We start from the raw sequence: 14,808 nt of genomic DNA on the forward strand, positions 1-14,808 counted from the left end.
AAGGCTGCTATTGGGGGCTATCGAGGGTAATTTATCGAATTTACGTATTATTTATTTATTATAATTGTTACAATAAGTTAGCCGTTTAAACTGTAAAAATTGTTTATCTCGCTCTAAAAGTTAACATAGCCAAGAGAGGTGCTTTTAAAACATAACACTTTTTGACAGTTCAAACGGTTAACTTATTGTAACAATTAACCGCCTCAATACATAAATATAATAAACCACCGCCAATAGAAGCCGATAGCAGCCTTGTGTACTGTATAGAATAGATGCGCTGAGGTGTTTACATATTATGTTCAATAAGAAAACTATTACATTCTCAAATCATGTGTATCATTCGTTGAATAAAAGAAATAATTTATTTATTACATTGTTTTTTAGAAAAGTCTATTTTCTTTTAAATAAATAATTTCAAATTATGAATAAGTATTTAAAAATAATGGTACAGTTCGGTTATGAGGAATACAGTGGATTATTTGTTATCTTGGGTTAGTTTAGGTTAGGTTAGGTTAGGTTTGGTTTGGGTTGGTTAGGTTAACCTAACAAATAATTCAGTATATCGGCTATTTTCAAAATGTCTTTTCCGCTGTATTCCTCATAACCGAACTGTACCAAAATATTTTCGCTGCATTTGAGAAAATTTTAATGATAAAGATAATCATAACATAATACGTAATAATAATATGGGATATACTCGTATTTTAACAAATTCACATTATTTAATATATTGATTTAAAAAAAAAACGATTTTCTTTTTGATTTTCTTCGATTTTCTTTGGTATAACATACACAATATATATATTTTTCGTATTTTTACCTATTTACTGTACATACATAAAATATGGGCTTATATAAAGATATTATGGTAGCCTACGTAGACAATAATTGTACACTCGAGTCTTGTTTACGCGTAAATTTATCCAAAATAGAAAGCCTTAATTAAAATCTTTCACCTTGAAGTATATATGATATTACTTAATTAGAAGGTAAGAAAAATAATGTCTCACCTGGAATCTGTAGAGGGAGGAGTCGTCCTTGATAACGAGGCTCTTGTTGTCGCTGACTGGGAAGAAGTAGCCGTATTGACATAGCTGGTTTCCGAGATTTAGCGCCTCTACTGGCAAAACAAAACACAAAACTCACAGTATTACGAGAGAAACACATACATAAACTTTTACACTTACACAAACATTTGCAACATGAAAATAGTATTACATTATATTTTGAATGATATTTGTATAATAAATATATAACAGTGGTGAAGGATGGAAGTAGACTGTAAAGATTCGACATTAATAGTGCACGCTAAACTTTGTCAGACATACTTATTTGTTTTTATTCAAGTAAGAATATAATTTGCAGATAATGCTGGTTAGTTTTTAATTAAATTTTCAATTAAACCCTGCCTAAACAAAACCATACTTGTTTATGCATGATATGGGCGATCCCACAAAAATAGTGCACACTTTTTCAGTAATACTTATTTGTTTTCGTTGAATTAAGAATACATATTACAGATGATGTTGGTTAGATTTTTAAATTTCATTGAGCCCTAGCTGACCAAACCATAATCGATAAAAAATATTCTTATATCTATAAAATATCTAAAATTATGTACGGTTTAATGGCATACTTTTAGATATTTTATAGATAAATGAATATTTTTTGATTATTATCTACTGTCGTTTGGATTAGGCAAGATTTAATTGAATTTTAAAAACTAACAAACACTTTCTAAACATTGTAATCTTCGTTAAATGAAAACAAATACGTTTGACTGACAAAGTTTAGTGTGTACTATTTATGTCGGATCTTAACAGCCTATCCCCACCCTTCGCCACTGAAATATACACATTTAAAAATATGTAGATTGAAAAACTCAGAAACTTACATATTAGAAAAATATAGACATAGTGAGACTCGAACATAGTTTATGTAGGTACGTCTTTCGCTTGCTGAGTTTTTAACCAATTAACCAAAAAAATGGCGTCTTTTCCTAGTTGTGTATTTTATTTTTCAATCCTACCATAGACCGTGAGTATTCATTTGGAGGAATTAATCCAAAACTTTCTAATTTAAATATAAATAAAATGTTATTATTGAAAAATTATATTTTTTTTGTAAATTTTCCGTATTGAATAAAAAATATTTAATTAAAAAAATATTGTGTATATGGAAAGTCAAAGGTCATAATTTAGCAAATGTTCAAGAGAGAAAATGAAATACATAGCATTCATGAAAGTAAAACGGAACTTCATAATCCAAAAAAAATTAATAATGCTTCGAAATTCGAAAATTATTTCGTCCGATTAAATTGATCCAAACAAATCATATTCACAACTCTTTATATAATTCAATGGTAACAAAATTTTTTCACAAAATGAAAACCATCAAAAACGACTATCTGGCGGTAATTAACCAGCAAAATGTCTCTACCTTTAAGATCACCAACTGGAACAATGATGATCTTGTAAATATTAAATTTATATACAAATAGATTATAGAAGATGTCCTATCGTTTATTTATATTACATTTAATCTGAAGTCCCTACTCATAATAAATAATATTCGGTGAAGCGATTCAAATTAAACTAAGTTATATTTAGACATGTAATATTCTTGAAATATTGTATATAGAATATTATTATGTAAATCGTTATTAAAATATGTGGATTAAGTGCTATAAAAATACAAATATATGTTTTGTTATGGTATCTTATTGCTATGTAACATGTCAAATAATAATCAGCTGTACTTATGAATTAAAAATAGTAAAATGAATCATAAAATCAAAAAGGAGTTATATTACATTTTCCCGTAACAGATAGAGCAAAATGTCCGTCAAAAATGTATTTAGAATCGATTATAACTGCTTGATAGTAAAATGTTCAAGTTAAATAAGTTATGTGTAATTATCTTAATTTGAAAAAAAAACATTGCTTGATCTAAAATGCACAGCACCATACAATTCAATTATGTCAGGTAAAAGAAGATAAGTCAAAATGAGATTTGTATGCTAACTCGTAATATAATGATACTATAATATGGATACATATCAATATCATTATTATTAACTTATTACCTTTTTGTTGAAACTACTTACGAGTAGTCAAACTAAATTTAAACAAGGTAGGTATAAAATTATTTGTATATTTTTTTCCCGACCATGTCCGATCCTAATAAGATCATATGAGCCTACACAGAGTAGAGGTTTGTATTAACAGATTTTGTTTTTACGAAAAATTGATGTCAGCCACTTGCTCAACCTATTAGGTCCATACTCTGACTCATACACAAATTGAAAAACCATATGTCTACTTGCCAGACCCAGGATTCGAACCTGGGACCCACGACACTATAGTTGAACGCTTAAGCCGCGCGGCCATCGTGGCTGCATATAGGCGTAAATAATTAATTATTTGCTTAAACCTTAAAAGAAATACTATCATATCTATCATACGTTTTATACTGAATATAACAATAACTAAAAATAACTATATTCCTTCAAAAAGATCAAGATAATCTTTTTGTTATTTATATAATGTTAGATATTCTTTACATAGACAATATTTTTGTAATATAAATAAAATTATAATGCCATATTGTAAGACAAGGTTGGAATACGTATATTATTATTACATACAATGTATTCATTGAAAATCGTCTTTAGATAAAAGCGTTTTCTTTGCTTCAACATAATAATTGTAAAATAAATAATATTTTGTGAGAATTTTTAAAATATAAAATTTGATTTTATTCCTGGAAATCTAAACCGAAGTTTGTTGTAATAATCAAAATTTTTCATCAAGAAAGCTCACGCCACAGACGTTAGAGAAGGAAGACTATAAAGAAATAGAAAACACAGCTGGAGTTGAAACAAAGTGTTTAATTATATGAAACCGCAACACAGAAACGCGGAAGCCTTAGCATTTTCATTTATAATTTGTACATTACGCTAAATGGTTGTATGTGCATTTCATTAAATTTTCTTTAGCGGGTGTGAAATTTAAATAATTTCGTTATCGTTTGTAACTGAAGTAGTAATGCTAGTAATAGCAACATAATATTATGTTCAGAATATTGCTAACTTGTGCTACTGGTATACACTATTCATGACTCCATAAAATATCAAATGCATAGATAAATATATTTTATTTAAATTTCGAAGTATTTTTTAAAACTTATCGAGGTAATATATTATTTACGTATTGGTAGAACGATTTTATAATATTCTCATCAGATAAAGTGAAAGATACACATTTTCGCTATGATATTTTTTATGTTATGATAATATTATTTTATACCCTTACGTTTGTACGCAATAACAATCAAAATCATATATTTATTGATAAAATAAATTGTTACCAAATGACTGAACACTAATTTAAAGAAAAATATGCAGTAAAATAAAGCATATCAATTTATTAAATTCTAATTCTGCTGTGATTCGACATAAATATTTGTATATTTGTTTTCGTTGAACTAAGAATACAATTTGCAGATGGTGCTGGTTATTTTTTTTTTAATTCAATTAAGCCCTGCCTAAACCCAACCATAATAATTTAGGTATACTATGGGCGATCTGACAAAAATAAGCAAAACTTTTCAGTCATAATTTTTTGTTTTAGTTGAATTATGAATACATATTACAGGTGATGTTGGTTTTTTTTAAATTCATTAACCAATGCCTATACCGAACGGTAGTCGATAAAATATTCTTTTATCTATAAAATATCCAAAGTTATGTATAATTTAATTGCATAATTTTAGATATTTTATAGATAGACGATTATTTTTGACTAAGTATTATTTATTATGGCTAGGTTTCACAGGGTTTAATTGAAATTTAAAAACTTACCACAGCATCTGTAAATTGTACTATTATGTCAATGAAAATAAATACGTATGACTAACAAGTTTAGTGTGCACTATTTATCGCGGATCTGAACAGTCTACCTCCACCTTTCGCCACTGAGGTTTAATAATTAGAAACGTGTAGCTATTACAAGTAGACTTCAAGTAGTTTATTAAATAAATAAAAAATAGTGTAGATTCCAAGCTATTGATTAAATCAATTATTTTGAACAAAATAATAAATATGTATATACATATAATATAGGAATTTAGAAACTCAAAATCAACTATGAATTTAGTGCAGTTTGTTAGGATTTGGAAAGAATAAATGAGACAATACAAATATCTCAAAAAATGATGCAAGTGACTGATTTTGATTATTATACGTCATATTATATCATTTAAGAGATTTTTAAGTATTTATATACCTGACTCCTCGATGGCTAGACGATCCATAAGCCACCCAATCAGATCGTAACCTGTAAACAAAGTAAAAATATATAAATTATATGTTAATAAAAGAAACAGCACTGTAAGATACATAATATTATACATTATATTGTGCATTAGAAAGACTATTGGTCACATGCAAATATGTATATATCAAATTAGTCTTAACTAAAACGTTCTTATAAGAATAATAGTAAACACGCCATTTGTTTTCTCATTTCACAAGTTCACAATTTCTGCAGGGTAAAGGGAAGGTTGCTTAAAACTACTTAAGCACAAAATATGACGAAGTATTTGGCTCAAGAATTTTATTTGATTCATAAAACAGATACTATGAAGCAATTTTGACATTAAATATTCAGAAAAAAAAGCACCCATGATAAAGAGAACATCAGAAATCTTCTTTTTTCGATTATGATTGATATGATTGTTATACAATTATACCAATTGTTTTAAATAAATATCGATTAACACGATTCGATTTTTAAACCATGTTTGATGTTTGTAAATGTTGAAGAAGGAGGAAAAATTAGGGTAACTACTGGAATGGATTAGGATTTTTTTACGATCAATAATGACTAAATAGGCTGGCGAGATTGCACGTAGTATTGTGTATAGAATAGATGCGCTGGTATACGTACTCTGAGGTATTACAGTCTTCGTCAAGTTAGAGGGGTCTATTTTGGTCAATACTTTTTATTCAATATTGAATAAAAAAATATAAGTAGAGTTAATCACATTCAGCTATATTAAATTTGAATGTTTACGAAAGAATAAAATGTGTATAAATGTATTATACTTTCACGAAGGTAGTTTTATTTTTTTGTATACTGAGTTTACCGAATACGTCAATGATAAATGAAGCGCCTAGTTTCAAAAGCCCCTAAAACGATTTCAGGTAGTTCTGAGAAAAATGAGAAAAACGATTTTAGGTAGTTTTGAGAAAAATGAGAAAAACTCATATCTATTTTAAATCTGTGAACTGTATGAATTTATTTTGTTACATTCTAAAGAATATTTTGGCATTCCATTTTAGTGGTATTTGAAAAGCACATCCAACCATTTTAGCGGGTTTTGAAATTTACCCTAATTTTTGATCAAAGTATTGACGGTTTTTGACGTTTTTTAAAGTTTAATCTTTGGCCATCATTTATAGGTAACAAAAATATCAATATAAATACATATCTAACTCAAAAAATTCAAAAACCGTTTTAGAGGGATTTGAAACTAAGCGCTTCAAATATAGTAAATAGCGGGACGTGGAAAATAATTTTAGATATTTTGAAAATCCAAAGATTCTAACGGAATATTTTTGACACCACTGTGAAAAGAGATGATCGTAAATAAGGTTACTTTGCCGTACTGTATGAAACCCCAGCAAGCGTGAATCCACATAAAAGCATCTTCAAATATGGAGGCGGATGGGGGCGCGGACGAGGTTTTTACACTTCATTATGGATTATCCCGTGAAATAAGACTGGGAGGGTATTTTATTTGTGAAAAATGTGGGCCGCGAGCGTCATCAATCATGGCCGGAACAGTAACTACTCACCGGAGCAGCCGGTCCCAGATAAAGTGGTTATTACATCGAAATCAGTAGCCTGTGTAGTCTATACTGGAAAACAATAATGGTTGTATTTTGCGCGTGGGATGTTTGCTCGAATATTGTCAGATTGTTTATTGGCTACTTCGTTATTGAAAATAAAAAAACTTGAAAACTATTTAAATTCTAATGGATTTATGTTTTGTCCTATTCTATTTGAGTTGTTTTTGCAACCCGGGTTTTGCCTTTCGGCATCTTCACGCACTATGTTCACTAGTTCACTAACTCTCATATTAGTTAGTTCACTTAACTCATTAGTTAACTCAATTAAATTCCCAATATGTTACCATTGTTCCCAGAATGATCCAGAGAGATTCCTCTTGAGTGTGGTTTTTTTTTCGACCATGTCCGATCCTAATAGGATCATATGGGCCTCCACAGGGTAGAGGTTTGTATTACCAGATTTTGTTTTTTACAAGAAATGGATGTCAGCCACTTGCTCAACCTATTAGGTCCATAGCCTGACTCACACACAAATTGAAAAACAATAATATGTGTACTTGCCAGACCCAGGATTGGAACCTGAGACCCACGGCGTGATAGTCCAACGCTTAAGCCGCGCGGCCACCGTGGGTGTCACAATATGATGCGATTTATATACGTAACGGTTTTTTACAAACACTTTTCATAATTTGTTTGTTAGATTTTTATTGTGATACTCGACTTAATAGGTATGTGATAAAGTTTTTACCTACTTTATTGTATTGATTTGTTATACAAGTTAGAGTTAACTGTATTCGTTTTCAGTGTGTATTTGCCTTTTGGTGAGTGTACATGGTGAGGGTCGCAAAAAACGACTCAAATGGAATAGTACAAAACTTAAATCCATTAGAATTTAAATTCAAATTTCATAAAGTAACTTCGGTTGATAGTATTAATATGAAAACTATTTATTTTAAAAAGTAATACAAGATTGTTTGCTGGATAGAAAATTTGTTAGATCGTACATAAAAACAATTAACCTAAACCGCGGCATTCTATCGGCTCCTGTAAAATAGGCCTAAGCCAGTGGTTTCCAAACTTTATATTACTACGCCTTCCTTTAAAAAAATCTAATCTTGGCGCCTCCCCCCTTTATTTCATTAAATAATACAGACACCTTTTTAGATAGTCAACAATGTACTAATACAAAATATAGGTATATAAAAATAAACAAGGTTTTACTACTTATATATTCATTTTTAAATTACGTATTTTTTTTCATTCGATGAATGTGCTTGTTTATTAGTACAATCAATTTCAATAGTAGTCAATCTAAATTCATCATCGTTCATTGACAAATGGATTCTGTCATGGGTCCACATCCTGAAGCGTGCCCCCAGGTCAGGATCTTTGGCAGGCCCACCTACCTATCGCTGAGGTTAAGGGCAGTGTGGGGCTTTAATGTACTGTTTCCTAAATTATACACGGGAATTATTATTTAAGTATATCAATCATCATATAGGTGTCACATCAAATTTCAACGCACAACCACATATTTAAAATATTCAATAGTCCTGAAACAAAGCAGTGCCGCAGGCGATTTAAAAAAAATTAAAATTATGTGAAAAGTGCATTAGAAAACTAACCAAGAATCCAGTAAATAGATTTTTGTTTGCTTCAATATATCTGGCGCAGAAATCATTTAAAAGTGGAAACATGGCGAACTTAATTTTTTGTAATTTTGATTTCCAAAGCTCCAATGTTTTATGAATGCCTTCACTTTTTTTTAAAATCAGTGAATGCATTAGTGGTCCTTGCATTGATTTAGTCACTCAATTATTTTTAAAATTTCAACCAAATAGACAAGTTTAACAACAAAATTTTCGTTCCTAAAGAAATTTGCCTCAAATTTCAACATTATAATTTCACCCTTTTATTTATTTTTTTTCAAGAAATAGCCAGGGCGCTTCACAATAGTATAAAAGTGAGGTACATATTATAAAATTAGCCTCCATATTTTCAGACAGGTTTGCAAACAACCTTTTATAGGACTGTTTTTCATGTAGTTTATAACTAGCGGCCGTTTTATAAACTATACATTTGCAAACTGCAAACCTGTGGCTGCATTAATTGTGTTAAACTTTTCGCGCCTCCCTTTGCAACACTCTGCGCCACTCCCCAGTGAGGCGCGTCTCCAAGTTTGGACATCGCTGGCCGAGAGCTCTGTTATACTGCCAGCGGTAATTATTTTATTGTACAATACAATAATTATGTACTTACCTAATTAGAATTGCCATATTTGTATTACCAGATTGCACATTATAAAAGTAATAAATTGCGGATTTTTTAAAAATATTTATTTATTAAGGAAACAAACAATTACATTATGAATATAAAAATATGTTTAAAAAAGAATGGTGAAATTATATAGCAACCAACAAAGTTTCAAAGTATAAATTATAATATAGTTAAGCCTACCAAGAATAAAAAGTGAGAAAGTAAGAAGAGCATAAATATAACGAAATTACAGACATTTAAAACTTTTAGAATATATCAGAACACCATGTCAAAGCATTCTTTTAATATTTTTAGCCATATTTAAGCAGAATTGAATTCATTTTCAGTTACTTCTGTTTTGTATGGAAAATTATTTCAGAATAAATCCGTACAAAGTAAAACAATATTATTGGTTGTTAAGGGGGTCCTAGCAACTAAATTAATAATATATACGTGCGTTACTATGGAAATCAATATGAAATGTCAAAATGACATTTCAGTATTCTATATTTATTCAGAATTTATATCAAGTACAAAAAAAGTATTTATTAATACTTATAATTGTCAAGATTATATGATTCAACAGAATTAAAAACGTGGTATATAAAAAGTTCTTTTTACTTTGTAATTATTTTTATTATAAACGTGTTTTGTTAATGTTATAAACATTGTGATCGATTATAAAGACAAATTTTAAAATATTGTTTCATTTAAAAGGTCCATAACAGCGGCATGATAGTTAATCATATTTATGTGTTGAGGCGTTAAATTGTTACAATAAGTTAACCTATACTATTAATACTATCGACCGAAGGTACTTGATGGAATCTGAATTTAAATTCCAATAGATTTAAGTTTCCTACTATTCCATTTGAGTCGTTTTTTTCGATCCGGGTTTCGCCTTTCGGAATTTTAGGCACTGTGTGCACTCACCAAGAGGTGACGTCAGTGAGTATTTACCTTTTAAGAAGGTAAGCAAATAGTGCCTGAAGATGGCGAAAGGCGAAACCTGGATCGCAAAAAAACGACTAAAATGGAATAGTACAAAACTTAAATCCATTGGAATAAGTTAACCGACTAAACTGTCAAAGAGTGCTATGTTTTAACAGCCCCTTTCTTAGATGTGTTAACCTTTAGAGAGATAGACACTTTTGACAGTTCAGACGACTAACTTATTGAAACAATTATAATACCTTGATACATAAATTTTACAGGAGACTCACAAACATGTGTGAAAAGTTTCCGTTTTTCATAAAACATACCAACTTTAAACTCAAAAAATCTCTACGAAAACTACCGTTTTTGATATTTTTGGTGGAGTTTTTGAAAAGAATTCACAATAATCAATAATTAAAACATAAATTTCGTTAAAAATGGCCTTTGGCTTACTTTGATATCAAGCTACTCAAGTATCGTCACCTCAATACTACAACTAGATAACTTGATTTTCTCTGTTTTTGAGTTTGCTATTGAATATTATTCTACATTTCCTTCTTTACAGTATGATAAAACTAGGTAAATCAGAAGTTAATGGGAACTGTATTAATTTTGTGTTGAAAATAATATTAGATTAACTTTAAAACCATAAATGCTTTAAATAAATAAAATAATATGTCTACAACATTTTTTCATACAATTGAACATTATTGAATCGTTCCGAGCACAATTTTCCATTTTTATTTTAAATAATAATTTTAGCCTATATTTAACTTAATCAAGTAAAGTTTAAATTTCATTTTCCCAACAATGACCAAATCAGAGTTATCTAGTTGCAGTATTGAGGTGACGATATGTTAAATTTATAATCGCAGTCGATAGCCGCCTTGTGTATAGAATAGACCCACCGTACAGGTTTTTTTTAACGTTTTTGGTGATAACATTATTAATTATTAATTTTAAATCACAAAAAGTAGTTTAATCGTTAATCTTAGTAACTTTTCTCAGTTTTACTTTCATTTAGGGTCCATCTATTATATATATAGAGAAGTTCTTATTAAACTTCTTTGGTTTAAGATATTATATCACAGGGGATCTGTAGAGAATTAAATATCTACGGTAAAATAAATTTAACTGAAAAACAGTTAATTTTAAATAATTCAGAGGGCGAAATGGCGCGAAGCATAAACAATGAGGTGCTTCGGTAACGTATCAAACGAGGCTATAAAATTAAATGCAGATACAAATGTTCTTTTATTTATTCCAGCGATTTTATTTCACCCTGAGCCACTTTGCCGGATTAAAAGGGAAATGAAAGCACCTCTTTCTCTACATATTATATGCGGTGAAATGGGCACTTACGTAGTTTTAGTTTTCATATAAGATACACACGTTGTAACTTGAGAACTAACATAGTTAAATCGTAGTTTCTAGGTAGTACACAATGTTAACAAGTAGAAATATAAAATATACATAGAATTAACGATTGGGATACGCTTTAAGACATTTTTTTTACATACTCGTACTTACACATTACAGAATCGTCATCTAGTTGTAATACTAAAAAAATATAAGATTCTCATGTTATTTAAAGTCAAAACTCTTTGGTTTTAATAAAATTTATCTTTGTATTTAGCGTTGTGAGCTTGGAATCCGTATGGGTATGGCGGGGTCTGCATTCAGTCAACTTGGAGTCGCATGGAGGTCAAGACTGTATTCTGTGGGGACCAAATGTCGTCTGTTTAACGCGTGCGTGCTACCTGTGCTCCTGTATGGCTGTGAGACATGGCATCTTACTAAACTTCAAGGGTCTCGGCTTTTGAGCTTTGAGAATCGATGTCTCCGCTGAATCTTAAGGGTACATTGGTACGACCGCGTTACAAATACCCGAGGTCGTGAGCGGACACAGCAGTCTTCGTGGAGTGAGGTAATCATGAAGAGACGCTTGACGTAGCTGGGACACGTGTTCCGGATGCCGCTAGAAAGTGCGACACTTCGTACCCTTGTGGCATAGCCTCAAGGATTCCGTCGCTGTGGCTGGCCCTCCCTCACCATGCAGCGGCGCTACAAAAGCGACCTACATGCTGCAGTTCTGCCATGCACAGCGGGAGGCGTGAAAGTTGCCGATGGACTGAGGGAAGGCGCACGAACTTGTGCTTGCCCTATGCCCCAATCCTGGGTCGTGACAGGGAGAAAGAAGAAAAAGATTTAAATATATAGATAACATTGAATAAAAATAAAACATAATAAATTGTACACAATAACTCTCTGGATATTATTATAATGGCATCTTAAGAGCCATTTTCAGGGTGGTTATTTTTGTTTAATACAAAATTAATTTTATTTATCAGTCGAAAGTTTTTAGCAAATTCATTAAGCTCTTGAGGTAATTAATTGTGTAATCTAAAACGCTTCAAAAACTTTTTCGATGCGAAGATTTTGAGTGTCGCAAAATTATTATTACAAGGGCAAAGCAACCTTTTGAGTCTCGCCACCGCCATCTTTAGATTAATAAAGCCTGAGCATAACTTTTTGCACAAGCAACGAGTGGTCCACTGCCATAATATTTATTGAAAAAGTACTTGTAAGCAGAGTTTGGTATTCTATAATGACTGAAGAGTATATATAAGTTATTAGTTATTGTCGTTTAGAATCGACTGTCACATTGACAAATGTCCTAGTGTATTATGATATTATTGTACACAAAAGAAGTTTACTTACTTTGATCGTCACTTCAAATTATTAATAACACAGAACCACTAAATCAGATTAACTCCAAGGTCTCCAAGGTCTCCAAGATACGTTAAATAATCTGAAAGAAATCTGAAACTAAGAATTCTCCGACAAGTCAACACGACAGACACGTCAGTATGAGCACATTATAGATAATGACAGGCAATCACAGGTCATCCACAGGGCGGAAAGGTAGGACCAGTCGTGAATGTATCGGCTTTCCTCTTGAGTCGGCAATGGTCTCGCACAACAGTATTCATATTTTGGTAATTATTTCGGTATTTTATAAACAAAATGTCATTCTATACCAAGTGAAAAAAATATAAGAAATCTTGCAGTTAATCAACGCATAGCGTTTGATACCAAGCAGGTAATGATTTTATTAAAAATACGCTAAACATCACTATGTTATTACAATGTTTAATTTACGTTATTAGTTAGTGGTTGGGCCAAATGCTAGCCCTCATCCTTCTCTTCCCACCTACTTCCAAGCTTTATTTATTATTGTCGCCAGACCAGGTCGACCGGCAGTTACGGGTCACGAGTAGGGAATTTACATTCACTTACTTCAAGACAGCCGTCTCGCGTGAGTTAGCTCAAGACAACGAACGGGTGCGTGTTGCCGCACCGCGTTGAGAAAGTTGAGTGTTGGCGTCATAACTCACATTTTTCAATGAATAATGAGATTTATGTCACCAAGACCTTTCTAACCAATCAGGGAGCTCTAATTCTCATAGTGTGCTGTGTGTCTACACCCTTTTAGGAGTATTTATATTGAAAAAAAAATGTAAATCGACTCCCTCGCTCATTAATATGCAAGGGAGCTAATACTTTTCTTCTAATTACAAATAACAGTGCTCTGGTGGTTTTTTTGCGATTATATCAAAACTAAATTTTTAGAATATGTGAGTTATGACTCTAGGTAACTTATTTGTCCAGTGGCTGGCTATTCACTCACTGAGCGATATTTATTCTATCATATTGGGTGCGTTTTCCGAGTTATGCCCGAGAAGTATCTTTCGGTGCTACATTAAGTAAATCTTAATTTTAGTCTTACATTTAGGGTTCTTGTTCTACGTATAGTTCACGTTAGCACTACTATTCAGGCGTTTCCGGAAATTTGCACGCATGCAGTTCGCCGTATCACCTTGAAATGTTGTATCGGAAATATATGGTCGTATATTAAAGACCGTCCAACCTCTTAGGGTCGTATAGTACGGAGATAAAATTCATGTCTAAATAAAACACGGTTCTTGTCGGTTTATAGAAAGCCAGCGGCAAACAAATGTTGAAAATAGCTGTTATACTAGATTATTTTCTAGGTTATGTTAGGTTAGGTAAGGTTAGGTAACGTTAGGTAAGGTTAGGTAAGGTTTTCATTCTTGAGTTCATAATTTTTGCCAAATCGGCCATGAAAATTAAATTAATGTTCATATTGGATCTAATAAAATTGGAGACCGTATCGTACATAGTTTCTTCACCGGTGGTCCGCGAAGATTTTTGGGTGGACCGCAAAAATTTTCTGCAGTTCAAAAATAGTAAGTATCCATTTTTAAAAGCTTATATTAAATTTCAAGTAATAAATATCTTTCAGAACTCGTGCACCTACAAGGGTTCACAATGAATTAACAAGTCATTTCCGGAATGAATGACATTTACCTAGAAACCCAACATATGAAGTTGGGTTGTATTATAATATTTCGACAATTGTTTCAAAAATTGTGTAAATATAAATATTTATTATTTTATTCCAATGTTGATGGTCTGCATTCCGATTTTTTGATTTTGTTGTGGTCCGCGGATATAAAAAGGTTAAGGAACATTAGTATAGTACACAGTCATCTCGTTCAGATAGAAAGCTCACGGCAAACTGTGCTACGGCGAAATGTTTTACGTACAATTTACTTGTAACCCTATTTAGGTGCCCGCATGCTCTCCATACCAGTTTAGTTCTACGAAAAACCTTGCCATACTCTACGGCCTGCATGCATCCATCTATAGAAATTTGTTGTTCTAGATTAGACGTAATT

The 14,808-nt window shown here is 31.3% G+C and overlaps 1 protein-coding gene across 2 annotated transcripts in view; it reads right to left on the reverse strand.

Moving 5' to 3' along the window:
* Positions 1 to 14,808, reverse strand: part of LOC147064393 (uncharacterized) — a 601,761-nt gene that overhangs the window by 118,499 nt on the left and 468,454 nt on the right. The window contains exons 4-5 of one of the 2 annotated variants that reach the window (XM_085957691.1): positions 5,286 to 5,336; positions 1,011 to 1,120 (exon numbers count right to left, since the gene is read on the reverse strand). In XM_085957691.1, the coding sequence (XP_085813817.1) occupies positions 1,011 to 1,120; positions 5,286 to 5,336 (161 nt within the window). The remainder of the gene's footprint in view (positions 1 to 1,010; positions 1,121 to 5,285; positions 5,337 to 14,808) is intronic. The other variant, XM_085957692.1, reaches the window with a different exon arrangement.

The sequence above is a fragment of the Rhyacophila brunnea genome, unplaced genomic scaffold, assembly GCF_057557595.1.
Source record: "Rhyacophila brunnea isolate RB1 unplaced genomic scaffold, BYU_Rbru_1.0 scaffold_7, whole genome shotgun sequence".
In the NCBI taxonomy this organism is placed as follows: Eukaryota; Metazoa; Arthropoda; class Insecta; order Trichoptera; family Rhyacophilidae; genus Rhyacophila; species Rhyacophila brunnea.